This window comes from Colossoma macropomum, unplaced genomic scaffold (assembly GCF_904425465.1).
Source record: "Colossoma macropomum unplaced genomic scaffold, Colossoma_macropomum, whole genome shotgun sequence".
Taxonomy (NCBI): Eukaryota; Metazoa; Chordata; class Actinopteri; order Characiformes; family Serrasalmidae; genus Colossoma; species Colossoma macropomum.
In genome coordinates this window covers 9,841,766-9,866,293 of record NW_023494806.1, presented here as the reverse complement: position 1 = coordinate 9,866,293, position 24,528 = coordinate 9,841,766, and the positions used below count along the sequence as shown (strand labels likewise).

The window sequence follows — 24,528 nt, the reverse complement described above, 5'->3', positions numbered from 1 at the left end:
TTATTTCACTAAGTATGTTACACATACTAGGAATTTGCCTTAGTGAGTGCACACGGATATGACATGTAACATACTAAACAGACCAGACAAGCACACAGACTGTAGTATTTAACTAAGAGACAAATCATATAAAAATACAGTAAATAGATATGGATAAGGAAGAGCCAATGTGAGAGGAGCTAAAGAGATGTGTGAATATCTGAACATACACAGGCATGAATATCTACACATATGCAGGTCTAATGAGACATAATATAATAACTATTATATGCAGAATATTAAAGAATGATATGAGCATACAGCTGTGCAAGTAAGCATTATGTCACAGATGAGTTACTGTAATACAGTAAGTACGGTTTGTTGGTTTCAGTTTAAGTTTAAAGTGCGAAGTGTCCACTGTGGTTCAGCAACCAGAGGAAAGTGGGTGCAAGTGTGAATCGCCTTCTCATGCTTCCTCTCTGATGAGCCATGACCCAAAGAAGCAGTTTAATAGAGCTGAAAATACTGTGTTAAAATGTAAAATAAGAGTCTTGATAACACCAGTGAACATGACCTCTGTGACAAATGAATTTTTTTTTAATAAAATACATATTAAATGTAGTATAACATTAATAATATAAAAAGTAAACATCAATCTGTTTTATATACAATCCTAAGTTAAACCTCTTAAAAATATTGTTTATAGCAAAAAAGAAAATCAGAGAATCATAAGGGAAAAGTATTATTTAATCTTAGGCTGTGTAAATGTACATACTGACTTTTGGAGCTGTGCCTAATATTCTAAGCATCTTTTTTAAGCCCTGCAACCTTTGTGACATGGTTTCCCACTCCAAAATGGAGAAAGACCCACACAACAAAAAGACTGGTCATGTCCACCAGATTCAAGATGTCCCCACTTATACATATTACATTTTTGCAGTGTTTAAATGATGGCTTGGGCAGTTTTTAAAAAGCTTAAAATGGACAAATTTTCAATCTTTACTTTTTCTTGACTTCATTGATTTAGATTTTTAAGTGTGAGACCCTGTTTAATAATAATTCTGGGGTACTGTAATGATCCCTCACAGTAAAATGTTACTAAACAACAACAATAACTGCTGTTCCTGGACCTAAAGAAATTACTCATATTTAAAACAACTTTCAGAACTTCTGTACTTTACGTTTTTGTTTACTTTGCAATACTGTTATGTAAAAGCAACAGCACGACGGCAAGGTTGTGCGTTATCATGACTATGTTGATGTTATTAGCGACACACTTTCTCTCTCATGTTCTGTTGCTTATCAACACACACTGGAGGTTTGTGATACTGGGGGTTAATGGTTTATTTTGCTACAGGTGTTCGTCAGAAGGCAGAGCGGCAAAGTGGACTTCTTCCGGAACTGGAAGAACTACACTGCAGGCTTTGGGGACATGAATGATGAGTTCTGGCTCGGTATGAACCGTGTGAACTTTTCTGTGACTTCATAATAAAACTGAAATGCTCTGTCACAGTGATATTAGGGTTAATCTCTCTGCTTGATGTGTTAGTCTCATTGCCTCTCGTTGTGTCCAGGTCTCTCTAACCTGCATAAGATCACCTCTCAGGGCCAGTATGAGTTGCGAGTGGATCTCAGAGATAAGGGCGAGTCGGCATACGCTCAGTATGACAAGTTCTCTGTGTCTGAGCCACGCAGTCGCTATAAGGTGCATGTGGGCGGCTACAGTGGCACTGCAGGTAAAATTCCCTCAGAAACGTGCACCTAAAAATGTTTGGCTCAGTTCTGTTTACATGATGAAATGCAGTTATAGCTGATGAAAAAGCTGGATAGCATTTTATTATTATTATTATATTATTATTATTATTAGTAGTAGTAGTAGTAGTAGTAGTAGTAGTAATAATAACAACAACAACAATAATAATAATAATAATAATAATAATAATAATAATATGTGAATACTATAATTAACTCAATATTCCATGTACTGAAATAGTGATGCATTTAATTTACTTAATTTAAATACGTGCTTCATTTCTACATGAATAAATATATTACATTAAAGGGCTAATATCATAGAAAAATCAGTTTTCTGCTTTAATGTAGTACGTAAAGTGTTAAAGTTGCAAAACATACCATTCAATCCATGCAGCACATATTTGGAAACAGCAAAAAACAGCCTGTTTTGAATTGACTGTTTTTGTGATGTCACACAAACTATCACATTTACATATATCCAGCTATTCAGCAGTTTAGCACTCATTCACACTCAAGTCATATACACTGTTTCAGTCCAAACTGCTTTTTGAATAAGGCACAAGAAGGACAACCAATCAGAACAGAGCTTAGTTCCATATGCCAGTCTTAAAGGCACAGTAACAAAACAGCCTGTTTAGTTCTAAGAAATAAAAAAAAAGATTAGAAAACAGTTATTGAAAGGGGTGAGTTCTTGCAAAATAGAACAAGCACATGCGTGCCACACACACACACACACACTTAAAATGCAGAAGTAGATTGCAGAAGTTCAACTTGAGTTCATAGCAAGGACAGCAGGTTAAGGGTCAGGTCTATGTGACTCCTTTGAGGATTAACGGTGTTGCATTAAAGCATTGTCTGTGCCCTTAGCGTTGAATATGGAGTACAACATGAACCAATAAATTTGGGAACAAGTCACATGCATTCCATGGGAACATTCCATGGAATCATTACTGGAGGGTTGAAATTTTTTACATCAAGTACTTGTTTGCTGATATAGATATGCCTGAGGTCAGCAGCAGGGACTTTCTGAACCAATCACCATTTATGCAATCTCTAATATACATCATGTGTATAAGTGTGTCTTAGGAACTTATCCTTAGACAGCAGCACAAAACCTGGTGTGGGCAACACAAACCATTGTGCTGCTTAACTGACAACTTCAAAGTACCACAAATTAAAGACATCCTTAAATTTTATTGTCGTATCCAGTGTTCAAGATCTTGTTTATCTTAGGTTGGAGATCGATTATTACTTTCCTATAAGTTATGAACAAAATAATACGTTTTTCTTACTACCTAATAATACAAAAATATCTATTTAAAAAACTAAAAATACACAGAAGGTACAATGTAAAGAATTACTGACTGTAAAAAATATCATGCCTTATTGTCATTGCTGTTCATGAACTGTAAGGAATGGCCTATTTTTGTATGCTTAATAATAATCTATTTCCATTATGATAATTATGCCTCGCTGATCCTCTTTCCTAGGTGATTCAATGACCTACCACAACGGCCGTCCTTTCTCAACGTACGACCACGATAACGACATAGCCGTCACCAACTGTGCTCTCTCGTACAAGGGAGCTTTCTGGTATAAGAACTGCCATCGGGTCAACATCATGGGACGATATGGAGACAACAGCCACAGCAAAGTACGACACTTTACATGCTGCATTAACACACTTACTAAAATCTCTGATCTCATAATGATTTGATTCATGATTCTTCAGGATAAAATACAAAGCATCTTTTTAAATTTCATCAAACCAGCTTATTTCGCAATGATTCAGGTTCATTTTTAAAAATACTTTAATACACAAATGTGACTGGAGGAACATTCCATACAGTAGTAAAATATAGATAAAAAAAATAATATACTAAGCTTTTTTTTATGTATTTATGATTTTATGATAGACTGAATATGTTGTTTTCTTAACCAAAAATAGCACATATATATCAAATATTATTTTAATTAATAATAGTCAGTTTTAGTTAAATCACCACCTTAGATGGGTGCATTTTTGCACCTTGGGCTTGCTTTACATGGTAAAACTGTGCAAATTAGTTGCAAGTTGCAGAGTACAAGTTGTGTAAAACATCATTTTCATGCAACCTGACACTCACAATCAAGCAGTTCAAAAGCATTTGTGCCACACATTCAATTATTCCAGTAGATTAGAAGCTAATATTATTTTATATACTGTATCGATGTGGTCAAATGCAGTCATTTGTGATGTGTCATTTAGACTACATTTACATCTTCATATCATGTTCATCATCAAGAGAGGAGAAAATGTAGCTACATAGATCACGATATGCAGTCTAACAAAGCAAAACAAAAGCTGGCATTAATTGTTGTCATGTAAACATTAGCTGGCTAGCAAACTAGCTAGTTAAGCTAACTGATTACCAGTAAATAAGAAACATTAGTTATTTCATGTCATCACCTGGTACATTATTATGCTCTGATTGGCTGTTTAATGAAAATTGTTTTACTGTTGTGGTAACTATTATAGCTGAGTTTCAAAGTTTCAAGTGAGTTGCAGGAGGCTTTACATTACACAACACAAGCAGAGTTTAGTTTCATGTAAGGTTTATATACAGTGGCCCCAAAAGTATTTGGACATTTGTGCCATACTTCAATATGTATTAAGTTAATCATGTTGAGAAAACAACATTTCAAACTATTGGCATTTAAACAGACTTTTCCAAGACTGTTACTTTCTTTTTGGCAAAGTATTCTTTCAAAAGATGACCGGTCTGATTCAGAGCAGTTTCTTTGCAAGTTTGTGATCCAGTGAACACAAGCTGACTGGCACCATTATAAGAAAAACAGCTGCAGGCTTTGATGTTTCCACCTCTGTGCTTTACTGTAGTGCAGTTTGGTTGGAATTCTCTTCCACACTTTCTCAACACAAAGAGTCCACCATCAGTTTGATGTTGTGCTAAAACTACTTACAGTCCCATCAATGAATACAAGTTGAATGACAGCACTGTTTGACGTTTCTCTGAAACTTGTCTAATATTCAGATGCTTCTGAAGGCCTTCGCTAAATGGATCAGGTGTGTTTGATTAGAGGTGGAACTAAGCTGTGCAGGGTGGTAGATCTCCAGGACAAGGATTGAGCACCCCTGCCTAAAGAACTTCAGTTTACCAATGGTTAAATAGTTAAAGCATTCAACTGATTTTTTGGGCCGCTGTATATTCATTACAAATCTCACAATGACAAACAGAGAATTTTTGAACCAAGCCTAAGTTTGTGCTTTGAATGACCTTTTTCTGCAGGGTGTGAACTGGTTCCACTGGAAGGGCCATGAGCACTCCATCGAGTTTGCTGAGATGAAGATCAGACCAGCCAACTTCAGGAACTTTGAGGGCAGGAGAAAGCGGTCGTAAAGCGGCTCTACACACCTCCCCAACCCCCACCCCACCAATCTGCCCTTACTGCATCAGCTCCACCCCTTCAGCTACCAAAGCTCCTACCAGAAACCTCTCTCTCTCTTTCTCTCTCTCTCTCGCTCCCATCTCCACTCCTACACTCACAGTAACCCAGTTTAAAATGTCATCCATAATCCCTCATTTCTGAGCTACAGCTCATCCACGGTGGTGTGTGGCACCAGTATGATGGGTGCCGGCCCGACAGTCAGCGGCAACAGTCAACCACACACTCTTCAGGGCCATGAAAAACATCAGAATCATACGCACCAAAGACTGCCATCCCGAGATCCATGTAAGAAATCCACACACTGGTAGCGAAATCTGGCTTGTTCATTTTCCATCGGACGATAAAATATGATATCTCTTGTTTTGGTACTTCATCTGGTACATTGTTAAAAATAGAAGCGACAAAAAGGAAGTTTGGAGCAATACCACAAGGGAACCACATTTGGTTCCCTAAAGAACCTTTCAATTCATGGTTCTTGAAAGGAATTCTGTAGCTAATCTCTCTATCTGCTGCATCTGTAGTATACAGTTGATTACCAGTGTGATAGTTTCCCTGTACTTGGAAAAGAACTGAAAACCTGTTGACATGCTGACAATAGAAGCATCTGCCCATTGACTTCTATTGAGTATGTTTTGAGTCAATAGGTTTTTTGTTCTTTTCTCAAGTCTAAACTATTGCTATTCTATATACTAGAGATGAGGCAGTTAGAGTTACTAAAAACTCTGGAATGTTCTTTTAAAGATCGATCCACTCAAAAGTTTAGTGGTTCTTCAATGGCATCGATCCAAAAATCCCTTTTGCCTCCTTTATATCTAAGACTGTAGCTCATGTTTGGTTCATGTATAAAGGGCAGAATGTCTGTTAGTGGTCTTGTTTCGTGTATTGGTGCCTCTTCGCTGTTGCAAAATGCAGCTCGCATTTCATCTGGCGGTCATCCAGTGAAGAGGCCCAGAGCATTTTTGTCTATATTAGTCTCAGTGTGATGCATCATAACTCTTCGTATCCCCCCTCTTCCCCCACTCCTGCCATTGCAAGTGATCAGTTCTGAGGAACAGTGGCATGTGTAGCACATTGTAAACATTTTTAAACATTACCATGGGTGACATCTCGGCTTGCACAGTGCACAGGACACTGTGCCGCCTCCAACTGTATGCACCTTTCCTAGTGTTTTTAGCCTAGCAAGCTGTTTTATCTTTTAATCCACAGGCCGTTGATGTCAGAAACTCAATTTAAGATGAGTAAAAGCAAGTAAAAAACAAGTGCAATGATGTTAATACTGGCAAAAAGTGAAATTTACTGTTAAAAGAATACTGAGTTCTAAAATGTAGTAGTAGGAATAGCGTTAGCCTAAAAGATTTTAGCTGTCGCTAGTAAGAATTCATAGATTTTCAATGAATCAATGGATTGAATTTTGGTGGGTGCTAGTTTAAAATTAAGTTTAGCAAGTAATAATTCAGTTTTCAGAAGTAAACAATGAAATTTTCAAGGAAATTGAAATTATAATTTTAACTTTGAATTCTTATTAGAAAATTCATTGAAAATACTACAAAAAGGTAAACTTTTAGACGGAAAAGTTACAAATTTCTCTTAATATAAAACATCTTTTCTATTCTTAAACAAAAAAACTATTTATACTGGTAAGAATTACATTTCAACATGTCATTAGAATTTCAGCATGGCAAATTTAAATTTTTACATAAAACATATTTATGTGGGTAAAAATTGTTTCTCACATTAAAATGAACTGAGAAAGGGCATACATTCTTTCTAGTGAGAGCAGAAATTTTACATGCTAAAATATAACATTGCTAAAACAATTTGAAATTCAGTATTTTACATGCCAAATTTCATTTTTATATGTTCAAAATTGAATAACTTCTTCAAATTGAACTTCTGACATCAACATAACATGAGTTAAAATCTAAAATGGCTTGCCACACCTATGGCATTCTACAGGAAGCCATTAGTGCTAAATGAACCCAAGTTACACTTCACTTTTCATGTGCAGGAGTTCATTCTGCACTGGTGATTGTAGCAGTGTAATGACATTGGAACACACAACCGAAGTGATGAGTTTTATTTTATTTTTGTCAATTGTTTCTTCTGGAAAGTAAAGGCAGGACCTATATCAGTATGTGACTGAGGTAAGCAAGTTCGTGAGTTATGAGTACATATAATGATCGAGAGTCATAAGGTGATATTGTGCGGCAGATGAAAATTTTAAGAAGGCCATTTTCATTTTTTTAAATCTGCATTGTACATTTATATAAAGGTATTGTACACAAAATGAATTAATATACAGAGTGAGTCTTTGTGCAACCTTTCCTGCTATAGACTAAACCACTGACCCTATGGAATACCTGTGTAAATTAAGTCTCTGGTATCTGAATATGTTTTGTTTGTTTGTTTGTTTTTGTTTGTTTGTTTTTTAACTGGGTGAACAACAGGTGTTTCTCTGTAACCCCTATTACAATAAAATGGATTTTGTTTACAAAAATAGTCATTATATTATTCTTTTTGTCTCTTTTTATACCAAAAATGGCCTATTTTCTTACATCAGTGCTATATAGAAATATGGAAAATAGTGTCTATATATTCATTTTTACACCATTCGTTTGTTTAAGTCAAAACATGTTATTGTCTATTGAAATGGTATGACCACCATTTGCATATTCAGTACCAAGTGATTCAATATCAGTGTTTGTCATTTAGAGTTAAGAGATAAAGAGATAGGGCTATACATTTGCATGCAATTTGAATTAACTAAAGGCTATGGCATCTCATCTTTCACTTTCCCACGCATGCCATTCCATATATATATGTATGCCTTTAAGGCTGCTATATGTAAATGAACTCCTTTCTAATTGGCTAACCTGCACTGTGCCTGAAACACTGAAACTTCAGCGTAAACGGGTGGAGCTAGACTGCTGTAGCCTGAATAGGCAGATATGTAAATGCTTTGGCTTTCAACCTCACAAAAACAGTTTTTCTTGCTTGCTCACTACATAACTGAAGATTTCTGTGGCAAAAAAGTTTTGTCTCAGATACAAATAATGTATTCTTAATAAGTATAAATTGAGTAAAATTTTAATTTTTTTTTTGTAAAGCTAATTAGATAAAAGCACAAATTGCAGGATATCAATACAGCATTAGTTTACCTGAGCTGGGAAAGTCAATGACCTGAATTGAAAGTATTTTCAGGAGAGGAAACCTCCGGCCAACCTGCTTTGTCTCGCTCTGACGTCTGCTCATAAACTGTCCTGCAGGCAGAGGGGCTGAGGCTAATGGGCACAACCCGCTGCTTTGTTTTATCTGGCAACAGAGTGCTGACACAGACGCAGTAACTGTGTGTTTATAGAAGCTTTGGGAGTGGCCTGCTGGTGGAAAGAAGGAGGAGGAGCATGAAGGATATTGAGCTGTTTTGCTTCTGACCGGGAAGGAAGTCTGACTTCAAATGCAACATGAACCTTTTCTTCACTCCATGGAAGAATCTGAGGAATTACTGGCAAAATCTCATACTTCAGCGCTCCTCTTAGGTTTGGTATGTGTTGTTAAATTCTAACAGCTTAGCAATGCTAAAGTCTCTGAGGTCTAGGCTGCTGAAGTACTTCCTGTTGGGTTCAGCTGCTGGGTTGATATCACTTTTAATTTTCCTCCTTTGGAATAGTAGCACGTCAGGGTTGCCTTCTAGGAGCTTAGCACCTCTAAAAGATGAGCTCTACAAGGTCATTTCACCATCCACATATAGATACATACTCAACCAGCCCAAACTGTGTGAAAGAAGAAATCCTTTTGTGGTGTTTATGATACCAGTGACAGGAGAAGACAGCGAATCCAGGTCAGCCATCAGGAAGACCTGGGGTCAAGACAATTTACTTCCGAATGTGGACATTACCAGGTTGTTTTTCATTGGACAGCCAAGTGAACCCAATCCAAATCTCGAGAAACATCTTCAAAAGGAGAGTAATGCCTATGGAGACATCATCCAAATGGACTTTCTGGATACTTACCGCAATCTTACCGTCAAGACTATGATGATCATGAACTGGCTGGCTACTTACTGCCCTTCCGCCCAATATGCCATGAAGGTTGACGCTGACATTTTCATCAACGTCCCTTATCTCGTGCACTACCTCCAAAGCCAGGCTTCCCAGCAGGACTATATCACAGGGTCAGTCATTAACGATGGTCGCCCTCGCAGGAATCCACACAGCAAGTGGTACCTGTCTGAGGAAGTATATCCAGAGAGCTCATTCCCACCCTATGTGTCCGGAGCTGGTTATGTGTTTTCTATTGATCTGGCTAAGAAAATATCATGGGCCTCCAGATTTGTGCGCCCCATTGACATGGAGGATGTTTATGTGGGTTTGTGCCTCCATTACTTAAATGTCCACCCAGTGTTCTCTCGGACACTTTTGCCTTACAAGAACTTGTTTGAGATCCGTCGCCTGGAGTACGACAGATGCACCTTTGCACAGAGAATCATCATCACAGGTTTTACACCGAGCCAGCTGCTGAACATCTGGCATGACTTTCAGAGTGCTGGTTTGTCATGTTGATGCTTTGGATGGGAAAAGGAGACTAGAACACTGCAAACTTCTACAATGTTGTAGTTCAGGCCAACTGACCACTGAATGTTTCACCAGATTAATAATGTGTTAATAATAATTAATAATAATAATGCCTTTGTGCCTTATTAAAAGAAGAATAAATGTCCATATTGAAATGGTTTGTTTTTAGGCATCGGGAATATGTCTACCTTAATTTTTTCTAGCTTGCTACAGTATACAGTATGCAGTATGCATATGCACTTTAGGTGCCCATAGTCAAATGGTGTGTTTAGTTGATCAACTAAGTGAAAATAGTTAATACATCCTCTACAGAGAACAGATATATATATATATATATATATATATATATATATATATATATATATATATATATATATATATACACATTGATAGATAGACATATATAGATATATATGTATAAATTGTGGCAAGTGTGAAAGTTATGGCACATTTCGTATTTTAATGCTTTATTTTTTCCCAATATCTTTAACTCAGCAAAAAAATAGAAATTGTGCACTAAATTTGTGGAAAAATGTAATACTTAAGTGTGTTCTCTGTAGAGGATTTGTTCACATATATATATATATATACATACATACATACATACATACATACATACATACATACATGTATATATATAGCATTTTCTGAACAAAAGTTATATACTCTGAAAAATGCTGGGTTAAATTAACAACTCAGTGGCTAAGTTACTGAACCTGGGTCAGATGTATGGATTAGTAAGGAAGTATTTAGTAATTTATTGGGTAGTTTTAGGTAACCTGAGATAGCTGGGTTGGCAGCGCAGACCTGAAAGGCAACATGCACTTACCATAAAATCTCAAAGTTGGCTTCCCGCTTCCATGGTTTCCCTCTCGTTTGAAGATGTTGTGGCAGAAGAACAAGCTTTAAAAAGTAAGTGACTTTATTTATTTTTTTTTTTTTTCGGGTTTTGACACTAGGGGGCTAACAAAGTATGTAGAGAACCGGACGAACTACAGTCTGTAATTGTAGAACTATGAAGTGCTATTATATGGTATGTGCAGCTGATTAAATGGACGGCGAGTGTAGAAACAAGGCGCTGTACTTAATAAAGTGGTTAGTCTGTGTGTGTGTGTGTGTGTGTGTGTGTGTGTGTGTGTGTGTGTGTGTGTGTGTGTGTGTCATTATAAAATAACTAATGCTGTGTTTGTATTCACAACAGGTTGGTACTAATATGGAGGAGTTCCTGTCTCAGACAAAAGTCACCAGTCCTGATCTATTATTTTCAGCTGTAGGAGATGATCAGTCTTTTACCAGACAATGGACAAGGTGTGGAGCAGAGCACACTTGTCGGAGCAGCTGGCATTTGTTTTAAAGCCTTTTTTGTATTTGATATAAACTATCCTCAACAGTGTTCTCCAGTTTGGGAGCACAGACTGTTGTGTGTGTGAGCTTCCAGGTCAGGAATCCCTTATGGGATTTATTTGCCACTGAACAGTGATGTCCACCCATGATTAACTTCCAGAATGAGAAGGGAATGTTAGAGGACCCTCACTGTAAAAGATATTGGGGCACTCATTTCATAAGCAATACTGAAATTGTAACTGGGAATCCAGTGCTGACAAATGTTTGTTATTCTTAATCACATTGTTAGTGTTTCCAGTTAAGTTATGAAAAACAGCAACTGTGATAATTTTCTGGTAATAATTCAGTGTAAAATGGATGATAAATAACTGTCATTTTTAATATTAATATGTAAGTATATTTATGTAATGAATTGTATATTGTCATATGGTTTTATACATGCAGTATTTCCCATGTTACACTCAATGGATTTTATGTACAAATTAATATGTTTTATTTATAAATAAATCACTATATTTTTGGTGGTTAAAAGCAATGTTTTGTTTTCAGCATTGCTTTGTTGTGTAATGTAATATTGTGTAATGTAATTAAAGTTATTCAGATTCAGCAACGGACAACAACAACCCAACATTTGAAAGTACACAGCTTTTGGGTTAATTGCTTGATCCAAAATGCTGGATCAGAATAATAACCCAGTATGTTGGTTCAGTTCTACCCAATGCTGTATTTGTCCAATATTGACCCAGCACCGGGTTGTGAAAATAATCCCATGTTGGGTCAATTTCTACCCAACCTTTTGTTTAGGGTGTAGATACATACATATATAATTTCATATAATTTATGATTAAACCAAACTTTGCACTGAATCTTGCTTACAGTACTATAGTTTTGTAAAATGAAAAGTTTTAGCTTACCAGGTGATTACAGATATCCAACAGATGAGGGCGCTGTTTCTCTTTCAAGTGCCACAGTGATAATTAAATAAGCATTACTGGAATGAAGACACATTAAACAAACTGATATTAAACGGTGTGTTGTGCACTGAACGATATGTCACTGTCTGGATACATACAATGCTTTATGCCTGAGAGAGATTACTTGTAGAGTAACCTGCAAAATGCATTTGTTCACTGACAGCCACAGTCAATGTGACATTTCACTGTACTGTAGAACAGCTGAACTCAGTCCCAAAGTCATTTTGTGTAGTCATTTTATAGAGGACCTCAATAATCAAGGCTGTAAAAAGGAAAATGAGACATATGAGGCACTTTTCACGGTGCAGTGTTAGTGAGTACAGTGTTAGAGATGGTGCGGTAACAGAAATAGCGTGGTGAATCATTAGCACTGCAGTCTCTGTCAGTCTGAACAGATGGCAAACACAGTCTGTGAGATGCAGTGAAATTAGGAGAGAGACTGTGTTTGTTATCCTCTTCTCCTGGCTGACACCACCAGTTTTACTGGTTTTTCCTCATTACAGAGGAGTTACAATCCCATAACTATCTGTCTATTTTGTGGACCTGAAAGGTTTTATTTATTTATTTATTTATTTATTTATTTATCTATTGGCTGGTTGATTTCAATAAATTCAAATTCAAATTTTTTAAATTCAAATTCAACCCACTCTTTTTTCTCTCCAGTTATGTTGACTTTATTACTGACAGTTATTATCTACGATTTAGAGGTAGATGTTTAGAACGTAATATTTACTATGTGGTGGTAGTTACTACATAGTAGCTAATATTTAGTGATAGTTATTATATAACTCTAGTGGTAGTTATTATGTAGTAGTTATTATGTAATACTTAATATGTACTCTTACGAGAAGATATTATGTAGTAGTTATTAATTTGCGGTAGTTATTTAACATGATTTTGTTGTAGTTATTAGTATTAAGTATTATTATTAGTCTTATTTAGATATTGTTGAGTAGTAATTGTTATTTAGTGGTAGTTATTATGCAGTAGTTATTAATTTGTGGTAATTGCATAGTACTTATTCTGTGGCTAGTATTGAGATATTATTAAATGGTAGCTGTTAATTATTTATTGATTAGCTATTATATAGTAGTGTTTTATTTAGCAATAAATTAGTGATAGTGTGTAGTAGTTATTATATACTGGTAGTTATTATGTAGTTATCATTTTGTGATGTTATTGTGAAGTGACGATTATTCAGTGATAGTTATTATGTAGTAGTTATTATTTAGTGATAGTTATTTTTCTTTTTAGTATGGAACCCTCTGGTGGCATCCCATATAAGTAAAAACAATGCGTGGCCACACCGTATTAATGTGTGGAAATGAGATCCTAATGTGTGGCCACAACTTGGTAAGGTGTGGGAACAAGATCATGCTGTATTAAGCTGTCATCAAGGCTTAATCATCTCATTCTCATGCCTTACTAAGTCCTGGCCATGCATTAAGATCTCGTTCCCATGCCTTACTAAGTCATGGCCATGACTTAATTATCTTGTTCCCACTCCTTACTAAGTCGTGTCCACGCATTGCTTTTATTTATATGGGATGTCACCATCAGTGCTCTGTAATTAAGTGAATTTTATTATGTAGTAGTTATTATTTAGTGATAATTGATGTGTAGTTATCATTTAGTGATAGTTATGTTATTATTTAGTGATTGTTATTATGTAGAAGTAGTGATAGTTATTATATTATCATGTAGTAGTTATTATTTAATGATAGTTATGTTACTGTTTAGTAATGGTTATTATGTAGCAGTTATTATTTATTTATTTAAATTATTTATTCACACTAACAGAAGTTACACATGTACACAACTCACAACTGCTTAGTTATTATCTAGTAATAGCGATGTTACTCTTTAATGATAGTTATGTAGTAGTTATTATTAAGTAATAGTTATGTTACTATTTAGTTACAGGTGTGATTGTTACCATGTAGTGTTTTTTTTTACCTTTTCCTCTCAGAGGTAGGACTGAACTGAATTAACTCGTGACGTAAGTGCAGTTTGGTTTCCATGACAACCGATCAAACGTGTCTTTCCATCGGCACAGTTTTGCCCTTTCTTTTCCCACCTGTTTTCCAACGAGTCCTGCTTTCTGCTCCAGCACTGGCTGGCCGCTTTGTAAGTATGAACTGCCAGCCAATAATAAAGGAGGAGATTCAATACAACAAGCCAACGCTAAGTCAGGAGGCGGGACACTGCTAGCCAATCCCAGCGCAGGAGGTGAAACGTCCTCGCCAATCAGGTCCTAGAAGGCGGTGCTTACCGTAATACGGGTGGAAAAAAATGAACGCCGCCAGGCACGTTGTCACTCTGAGCGAGAGAGTGGAAAAAGCGCTGGTGTGGGCAGCGCTGATACAGCGATGCTACAGTTCGCCTCCTCCTGCTTCAGAGAAAGAGCGTCTCTCATCTGAACAGCTTCAGCACTTCATCTGGGCCTGTTTCCTTCCTACAGAGCTGACTTATCAGTACAGTGGAGCTGCAGTTCGCTGTAAGTAGACACTCGGTTTGAATTCATTGGCGCTGCCTTTAACTGCGAGTTGTTGAGTTGAATTAAAGCCTAGTTTATTGCACATAAACATATTTGAGTCAAAATGTTTGGCCATTGTCTGTTCACCAGTGTTTTCTATGAGTACATTGTTGCAGTTATGTCTATTAAATTCTCATACTGGCCATCATTTCATATAGGGGTGGGCAATATGGCAAAAATATATCACAATACTTCAAGACATTTTCATGTTAAATGCATTTGCATTGCAATGTTTAGTTTTTCTGAGATTTAATAAGTCAAAACAGCCAGAATAAAACATGTAGTGCCACATGTAAGAATACAATACTACTACTGCTCCTAGTACTACTAATAAAAATAATCATAATAATTATAGTCATCATCATAATCAGCAGGAGCATCACAAACTGCAGGGTGCTAAATCTAATTAAACAAATTTAATTATGCTCTCTTTGCACTGAAACGTAGTTAGTGTCCTTTAAGCACTGACAATAAGCTTAAAAAAGCATATTGTGACAATTTATCACAATAACGCTATAATATTGTCATATTGCCCAGCCCTACTTTCATCTATCCATCCTTGCTGAATGCTTGTTCACATTTTCTTGTCTTTTTTAACACTGAATATGTGAATCAAGAACTCATCCTTACCAAGACTTTTCAACTGTAAAATCCCCAGAGCCCAACTAACATCTAGTGATGAATCCACTCTTACAGGGTTCACTGGAGTCCAGACAGACTTATATAAAGCTCGTAGGTGTTAAACACTGTATTTCACGCTTCTTAAGATGCAGATCAAACTCGTGATGTTAGACCTTCTCTGGGTTTCCCCTCTAGTAAACTGTCAGATCAGACCCTTGGTCGTGGCTTCACTCTGTTCATTTCATTCCACGCTTTATGAGTGCATACTTGTGAGTTGTGTACATGTTTTACTTCTGCTTAGTGTAACAGTAGTGCTTTATGTGTCTCGCTGCTCAGTGTGTGTGTGCTGATCGTTGCGTGTGTGTGTCTGCTTCCCCCTTTTGCTGTCTCAATAGGACTTCACCATCCACCCCTGCTTTGTCTGGGTGTAATGCTTTGACGGACTGTTCCATCATCCACCCTCGAGATGCATATGAATAGCTTACTGAACCAGTGGAGTAAGTAATTATACTTCAGTTCAACACAGTTGGAGGTTGATCACACTCAGATCACAGAAATTGGACCTCATATAAGATCAGACTGGACCTAAAGTGGCAGTTTGCATATGCACATTGTGTTTACATGACATTTTTGCTTGCTATATTCATGTGTAAAAGTACAGTCAGATGCCATTCTGGAATATTTCTAGTAAGAGCACAGTCAGCGTTTGTTCCGTTCTAACCTTGCTGAGAAGTGTCACCTCAGTAAGTTTTCAGCTATGATATCCTGTGTGGTTTGTCACCTGCATCGCATTTAAAGGGCCAGACCAGTCTGTTGTGATGCTGCTGCTGTTAATGATGGAAATGAGCAGGTTTTAATGCAGTTGTCATGGGTGATAGCAGCTACAAGACGAGAAAGGCTAGATGAGACACTCTTAGTGTATCTGTGTCTTAAGATTAAAGCAGCGGTTTCATAACCTACTCTGTTATGGGAGATTCTGTAATGTCTCTGTTTGTCTTTGTATATCTTTTTCAAGAATAATATTCATCTTTTGAATCCATGTTCAATATCCTACACTGAATATTCTGTAGTGAATCTATAAAAAGGAAAAAAGAAAAAAACAAAAACATCCAAAATCTGTTATAACAGTGCTGAAATGGCAGCATACATTTTTGAAATCCATGTATACTTTGCGAAATACTTAAGAATTAAGCCAATTTTTCAGTTTGCAGAAAATACATTTAAAAAAGGTCAAAGTTTACTTGTTTTAGGTCCTCAAATTAGCAGTGCCTCCTGAGAATTTGGGCCTTCTGGCACTCGTCTTATTAAAGTGGCAATACGGTCAAAAAGAAAAACGTAGCATCTGTCGTAAACGTGCCTGCTCACCTCCTACAGTGATGCCACAATAGTCTCGACAGTGAGATTTTTCCAGTGTAAAGACTAAGAAAACCCCCTACTGATGATGCATCGTGAAGGTGGGAGGAGCTTTTGAAAAAATAGAAGTGCTTTAGGGCAAACATGTGGATGGGCTGTAAAACCAATCACGTCTGTATTTATTAACCTGTACATCAGTGGATTTCTTTATTGCCACTGGGGAGGTGGTTATATGGCACATTGGTGTAATGCATGCTGGGTACTGTAGTGAGAAAACATTGCTAGATGAAAACACAAAAATATACAGAATGTTAAGTTGTGTCAAACCACTGAGACTGTGGAAAGCAATGCTGCACTACAGAATATTACATAACATGACAAATGACATGATAAATGCTAGTTGTAGGCAGGAAAGCGAGCAGAGCAGGATATAATAGTGAGTTCACATGATGTAGTTCATTAGACATGGCCGTGCTAAAGCCTATAACCACCCCAATGACCCTCTATACTTACTTAGTCTCTCTCTCTCTTGGTTACTAACTCGCTCTCCCCCTCTTTGGCATAATCAAGAGATTTGAATACGCCCTACTCTTTAGACATCCTTACAAATCTCGAGTTATTATTGTTTTGCTATAATATTTCAGTGTAATTACACAATTACATGATTAATTACATAGTTGCATTATAAATTACCATTACAGTCAATTTACATTCTCTATTTGAGTTTGCACTTCTGACTTTTTTCCATTTGTTTCAATGAGAACAAATTACAAACACATGGCAAAAATCTAAATGATGTCAAAAACAAGACTGTACACAACAACGAAATTCAAATCATAATACTCTGCTACTTAAAAACAAATATAATATTGATTAAAAGCTTAGAATCTGCACTTTAAACTGAATTTCTCCTCTTGTTTCAGTGAGAAATATTTAATAATAAGTTACTCCATGCTTTTTGTCATTGCTGGCAATAACTGTGACTTCTAAGAACTGAATCTTGCCATTGTGTTGTTTTGTGCCTGTTGTTTAATGAAGGTAAATCCCCGCCGTAAGGAATGTTGAACTCGATTGAAATGTGCATACCTCCCTACTTGTAACCTAGAGATGACGTAGTTGGACAGTTTTCACACTGTTTTAGTGTGAGACAGGAAAACACACTCTAGCTCACCCAATTCTTCCCAACATAACACCATACATGCACGTACAGAGTGGGCTCTTACTCTGCAAATAAATTGGGCTCAGAACCAACCATAGCACAGCGCAAGGCCACTTTTCTATCCAAGGACTGACCTTAGAACTGTTAATGTCTCAGTTTTCTCATGGCCACATCATTGCACCTCTCAAGGCTTTGCAAATACTTATCTATTGCATTATCAGGGGTGAGATTCGATAAGCCGCGTTTGTTCAGCATATGTGCTTTCATGTCTTTTCTTTCAGTACTAATAGTACAGATACTGAGTGTACTTCACCTTTTTCAGGTTCATATCAGAGGTTAGTTTAGCAGCATTTGAAAATGTATTGTAGTTCACAGTCCACTGTTTCCTCCACATATAATGTTAGTGTGGTTTATGTACTAAACAGAAGCATAATTCATTTTTACATGACAATTTTCCAAACTCTCTTTATCCCTTACAACTAAGCATGCTGTTTTTGTTACTGTGCGTCTAAGACTGATGTTTGTGATCAATCTCTGTTCTGATTGGCTGCTGTGTATATTGTGTCTCATTTTAAAAAGGAGTCCTGGCAGAAACACTCCTTATAACTTTAAATTGGATTTTAAATGGGAGGTGCTGAACTGCTGTAGGCTGAATAGGTGGGTGTATGAAAATGAGTTTTCGTGACATCACAAAACCAGTTCATTCAAAATGGGCCATTTTTTGCAGCTTAGTTTTCATATACGGACTGTGTGGGCTGGAGAGTGAATGGTGCACTTTGAAACTTTTAACAGTGTTTACATAGTACATCAAATTTTTATTTAACCCCTTAAAATCTCAGGCTTATTACATACTAAGGTTTATTTTTTGGTAACTAAATGCAAACTGGGTATTCTTAGGTTACAGAAGTGTATAATAAAACTTTGGGCCTGCGGGTGGGCCCTGGCCATTTAAGGGGATAAAGAAGTAAAGAAAAATAGGTTTTGAATGATATGGGACCTTTAATAAACATTACTGTGAGTTAGAAAGCTTTGCCAACTTGGCTAATTTACAGATTGGCTATATTAATCAGTTACATGTACTTATATAAAGCTTTAATAGATCTCTCAGTATTCTAAAATGATAGTACTTTTACTTATACTAAGTATATTTGTGGTGAAAGGAATCCACTTTATACTCAGTTCCACTTTAGCTCCTAATTTAGTTCCTAATCCTCTTTGTGAGTTTAAAGATGAATTCTAATTCAAATTTCAAATTCTCTGCATCCTTATGATGTAAATAACGACATTCAGGGTGGTTTGATGTGAAATGCTCCATTCTAGAGAAAACTACCAACTCAGAATTGTTCACATTGGTGGTGAAGAACTAAGAAGCATATAATGCCTAAGCTACAACACAGAAAGGAATAGCATGAAATGATCTTGAAAACATTGTTTCAACCTAGCTTTGAGATAAGATCTTAAAGGCTGAAGAAGACACATGTAGGTTCAGGTTGTTTTGGACAGTAAGTTAAATGTCTGTTTTTGCACTGTAGACCTTGTGAACCCTGGTTCCTACCACCACCACTGTAAATAAGTTTCTCTACAACAGGTGCTAAGTTTCTCTACAATGCCCCATTTCACATCAGACCACTCTGAATGGCTGTTTACATCTCAACCACTAAATTATGGGAAGACTTATCTTTTAATTTTACTCTGTTCTGTTGGCTCAGTTCCTGCACAGCTTTGCTGTTGCTCACACTTCTGAGATACTGTTTTGTTTTAGGTTAAAATAATCCTGAAAATGGAAGAATAGCACCTAACAGACCTCTGACCCTATGCTAATAGATACTGGATGTACTATGAAGTTCCTCCGCGGTTCTGTAGGAAACTTGGAATTCTTGAGCGCTTTCTGACCTGATACTTCTTTCCTCCTACTCAAGTTGTTTTTACTAGACTACTTCTGCTTCTGCTTGAGTCACCATTTCATTACAGTAAGAATACTCTTACTTCAGCAAGCATTTAGACTGCTCTACCTAGCTCTTGCCACCTTCTGCCTGACTGCAGTGTGATTCTCTGGAGTCCTGACAGCAGCAGAAAGCATTAAGCACAAAGTTGATCCATCATGAGGAAAGGCCTTTTGGCTGCTCAGGCTCTGGCTAATAGGATCTGCACCTTCTGCAGTGAGGTTGTGCGAGGAGGACAGAAATGGTCCAGTATGCTGTAAAGGGAAGGCCAAGTTAAGAGTTTTCTACTACAGAAAAGCATGCGTCTACAGATAAGAGCATATTCAGGAAGTGCGTGGTGTGTGTTGACCAAGTCGAAGGGTGCTGCCCACAGGAATTTGGGCTATTCAAACGTGCAGATATCAAAGAGCATCCGATCTGTGATAGTGAAGATTTAAGAGCTTTTAACGGAAGCGGAAATGTCTTAATAACAGAGTGTATCTGCTTGCTCTTTCAAGGACTTCCAGCCCTGATCTAGTGCAGTAAGACCAGAGGAGCAGACAGAGATTGAATAAACTATTGGGTATTTTACCACAGCATGAAAAATGTTAAACACCCATCCTTAATTTCTGTGATGTGATACAGCTCAAAAATTTAAAAGAGTAGACCACACATTGAAAAGATACAATTTAATAAGAAAGTGCTTTTTAATGTCACAACTCTACAAACATGTTAAATGAATCATAGTTAGCAGCTTCTCTTTTTGGTCTGTTACGTTTCCTCAGTGAAGGCTGCTTGACAGCTACACATCCTTTCAGATTTAGTGTCGAGTTGTCTTCTCACAGTGGAAGGATGGACAGAAACACCTGTGGATGTTTTCAGATCTGAAGCAAGAGTGGAGCTTGAGGTTTTCCTCTCTCTCAAAGACAGAAGCTTTAGGTGCTGTTTATCTGATGGAGACAGTTTTGGTGGTCTACCAGGTCTTGCACGGTTGTTAGGAGTTTCATTTATTTTCTCTGCATCTTCAAATAATTTTTTAAACCCATGTTTTGGATGCTGTAGTTTATCATGTCATTATGCCAACTGATTTTCTTATATCTAATCTCCTCAATGTAATCTCTTTAATATCTCCTAAAAATGCTTTGAAGTATTTCTTAACGGTTTCCTAATTTATGTTTTCCAGCCAAGTCTGGAATCTTTCTCGTCTGATGTTGATGCTATGATGCTTGTTTTATTGTCAAAGTGATCTGAAGATTACTCACTTATCAATGTAACCAATAGAGACAGCCCTAACGTCACTGTAATAGTGAATGAGACTTCTTGTGTTTCAGGCTATTGTAATACAAAGCAAGCTTTGTTCCGATGTGAAAGTGAAGAAGTGTGATTTCTCTCCTGCTGCTGCTTTGACTGACTTTCCCAGACAGGTGGGCTCCATTCTTAATGAACACTGAGGTTAAAACCTTAACTTTAGGGTACTGTCACTTGCACAAGCCCCTGAGTCTGCACTGTATACTCAAACACTCCAGGACACAGTGAACACACTTCAAACTGGCACATTTGATTAATGCTGCGAGAAAAAAAGTCAGGGAGAGACAGAAAAACAGAGGAAGAGGAGGGAAGAATGGATGATGACAGAGAGAGGAGTTAAAGTTGGCGCAGGGCTTGTAAGAATGCGATGTAGCCCACTGTGTTGCGTGTTGTCTGCAGAGCAGCAGTGGGAGAGAATGCGAGGGGGAGATTTCTGGGCTCTGTGCCAAAGCTCTCCCAAACAGATCAGATCTGAACCACGCCACATCAACTGATCTTTCCATCCATATTGTTGGTCTGAGGCCCAAACAGGCAGCTCTGAGAAACAAACATGGAACATTCCGCATCGTTGTTTTAGTCCTTTTAAACTGCGAGGGCCTGTTTGGGGGCCCACGCTTAAATTCCTCTCTCTCATAACTACATAGCTTACGAATTAGTTCAACGTACAGATATTTAAGTGTTGAGTATCAGCCGACACCAAACTGATATTGTTTTTCTTTAGAAACTATGTTTTACAAGTGATTTAAATGAGCGTCTAGGTAGGCGATCGTAACTTTTCACTCTGCTCCTCCACAGGAAGAAATACACAGCTAACCACATCACGTCACACAGTGTGAGTGTGTTTTATTTCACCTAGATTTGTTACAGGATTAGTCATTTCTACTGGTATCAGACCAATACTGATACCCATTGATTAGGCCTGACACGATTAAGAAACTTTAGAGTACAAGCCTAAAGTCACCAATTTGACTGATTAGTTGCTGTGGATGTTTAGTAGCTCACAAATGATGACACGTACAGCTCAAACAAACAAACAAACAAACACTACTCATTACTGCCCTGTAAGGTTGTTAACTATGATAATGACAACATGCCACATTGTTGTCATTATCAGTACATCACAATACACTTCTCTTAATCTTGTCTGTACATCTAGAACACTGAACAACTGCATGTACAGTGCTGTGAAAAAGTATTTGCCCTTCACCCAATTTCTTCTATTTTTGCAAATTTGCTGCTTTAGGGCGTATAGGCAGACAGACATAAATGCCTTGGTATTTATGACGTCACAAAAAACAAGGAATTCAAAATTAGCTGTTATTGTTGCTTAGACTGTATGGGTAGGAAGGGAATGGTATGATTTGGAACTTTATAATGTTTTAAAAACCATACTATCATACGATCACACTCTTGTTAAAAAAAAGAAAGAGAATTTCAGTTTTCCATGACATGAACCACTTAAAGGTGCAGTTAGCAATGCTGTAGAACAATGTTTGATATTTGAACTTAAAGGCAAAACAACCCCCCCCTTCAGTGATTCAGAAGCTCATTACCAGTTGCCAGAGTGAGAAGCACTGGGATAGCAAACCTGTTTTTTAGATGTTCGTGGCCATAACAGTCTTAGCAAACGCTGCATGGACAAATACCATGACAAAACATTACAGCAAAACAATGATGCAGCAAGTAATGTAACTTACGTTAAGTAGATTGTGGGTTAGCAAACTGTTGCTACAATTGCTACTATGAAGCTAACCAGTTGCTATCACAAAAATTAGCAAATGGAACAAAACAATACTGACATATCCCCAGAATGTAGCTGCTGCACTATTTAAGGTGGAATGGAAAGAATTCAAAAGGCACCAAAATGTAACTGCTGCACCATTTAAGGTGGAATGGGAAAATGTAAACAAGCTGGCAAATAGGAAGCCAACTTCAGCCTCATCAACTCTTGGAGGTCTCTCCAGTGTTGAAACGCCTCACTGATTTTACCACAGCTCTTCAATTGTGTCTCATCTGGGAACTTCTTTTTCAATCTTGGTTCTTCAGATTTTCTCCTCTTTATGTTTCTCAGCCATCTCTTCCTTATGACAATGCGTGGAGATCAGCACATAGCCCCTCCCCTTCCCCCTGTCCTGTACACATGCACAAACACCCTCTGTTGCTGACTGACTGGAATAGAGTTGTGCCATTGAGTTCAAACCACTTTGTTTGTTTCCCATTTACAGAGCCAGGGCTGTGTATGAACACCAGATTTTTTCCTGACCACACACAGAATGGACAGCTAGTGGACTGTGAGGAGATATTTGCTGAATTTGACAACTGGGTTGAAATCACTTACTGCATCTTTAAAGATGCTGGAGTTGCTGGAGCTTGTCATCTTGCTGTACTGTATCCTACATAGTACTTCTGACTAAGCTGCATACCACATTTCTCTGACTACTACCAGCACAGGATCTGACAGCACACAAATTAGGGTGTAAGGTTGTGGTTGGAGGCCAGTGGACGTGCCGGAGCAGCACACTCCATGTCCTGGCCTGATCCTAATGATATGTTTGGTCAGAGCGTTCGTTATTCCGGCACTGATGTTGTTACCTATGCTGGGAGAGAAGCTGGCGTTGATCATATGGCCTGGACTTTAATTATTGCCCTGAAAACGCTTCAGATTGCTATTTTTGTTTGGGTGAAAGTCTAGAAATGGTAATAAGCCGTGTATAGAAGTTCAAAGGAGGATGTAAGATTACAGCAGGTCAATTGGGTTCCAAAGACTGTGTCGTTATTAGATCAAGTTTTTTTTGTAAGTGATTACTTGAGCATGTCTGATCACCCGTTCCTTCCTGTTTGGTCTGTGTGCTAGTGGTGGTTTCAAACAAAACCACTGCCACATGCTGCATTTTGAGAAATTTGGCGAGAGAACAAAGCTAGCAAGGCCTTTTGAAAAGAGGATTTGGAAGCAACTCGATGAATAATGTCGACACATGTTGCTCAGTGACACTCATTTAAAGGCGTAGGTGGTAGGTGCTGTTTTGATAAGCATGAGAAATTGCCAATTAGTTATGCATTAGAAATTTATGTAAGGGCCACTTTAATAACAAGCCCATAGATATGATTTTATTTTATTTTGCATGGCCTAACAAAAATATACCATGCAACTTAGCAAGTCTTATATGCCCAAAAGTGACAGGATATTGCATCTTATTTAAAAAAAAAAAAGTTTGCATTTTATTCATTAATCTGTTCTTAGAAAAGAAACAAACAACCTGTTTCCAGTTTGTCTCTAAGATGAATGAAGTTGAGGGTATGAAGGCACAGGGGGTTGGGAGGTTGACAGAAACAGAGCTCACATGTAGCTCACATGGAGAGCAGCATGAAAAGTGCTATATAAATAAAGATTATTATTATTTCTATTATTATTATTATTATTAGTAGTAGTAGTAGTAGTAGTGTAGTAGTAGTAGTAGTATATAGGCAGAACACTGTGGTTTAATTCAGGATTTATTTAGCTGAATAAATGGTCTGACATAGAAGTAAATGCAGAAATAGTAATTCCAACTTGTGTGAC

General features: G+C 37.3%; 3 protein-coding genes across 5 annotated transcripts in view; all 3 read left to right on the top strand.

The window, feature by feature from the left end:
- Positions 1 to 5,159, top strand: part of tnc (tenascin C) — a 53,950-nt gene extending 48,791 nt beyond the window's left edge. For both annotated transcript variants that reach the window (XM_036598045.1, XM_036598044.1), the window contains 4 exons: positions 1,337 to 1,433; positions 1,554 to 1,715; positions 3,225 to 3,388; positions 5,022 to 5,159. In XM_036598045.1, coding sequence (XP_036453938.1) covers positions 1,337 to 1,433; positions 1,554 to 1,715; positions 3,225 to 3,388; positions 5,022 to 5,132 — 534 coding nt within the window. In that variant the 3' untranslated portion in view covers positions 5,133 to 5,159. The remainder of the gene's footprint in view (positions 1 to 1,336; positions 1,434 to 1,553; positions 1,716 to 3,224; positions 3,389 to 5,021) is intronic.
- A 3,186-nt stretch (positions 5,160 to 8,345) lies between these two features.
- On the top strand, positions 8,346 to 10,009 carry b3galt8 (beta-1,3-galactosyltransferase 8). Its single transcript, XM_036598046.1, has one exon. It carries the CDS (start codon positions 8,754 to 8,756, stop codon positions 9,738 to 9,740), a length of 987 nt encoding a protein of 328 aa, XP_036453939.1. The 5' UTR covers positions 8,346 to 8,753; the 3' UTR covers positions 9,741 to 10,009.
- Positions 10,010 to 14,409: 4,400 nt separating this feature from the next.
- Positions 14,410 to 24,528, top strand: part of zgc:162952 (PKc_LIMK_like_unk domain-containing protein) — a 33,175-nt gene continuing 23,056 nt past the window's right edge. Inside the window, exons 1-2 of one of the 2 annotated variants that reach the window (XM_036599009.1) lie at positions 14,410 to 14,567; positions 15,623 to 15,724. In XM_036599009.1, coding sequence (XP_036454902.1) covers positions 15,694 to 15,724 — 31 coding nt within the window. In that variant the 5' untranslated portion in view covers positions 14,410 to 14,567; positions 15,623 to 15,693. The remainder of the gene's footprint in view (positions 14,568 to 15,622; positions 15,725 to 24,528) is intronic. The other variant, XM_036599010.1, reaches the window with a different exon arrangement.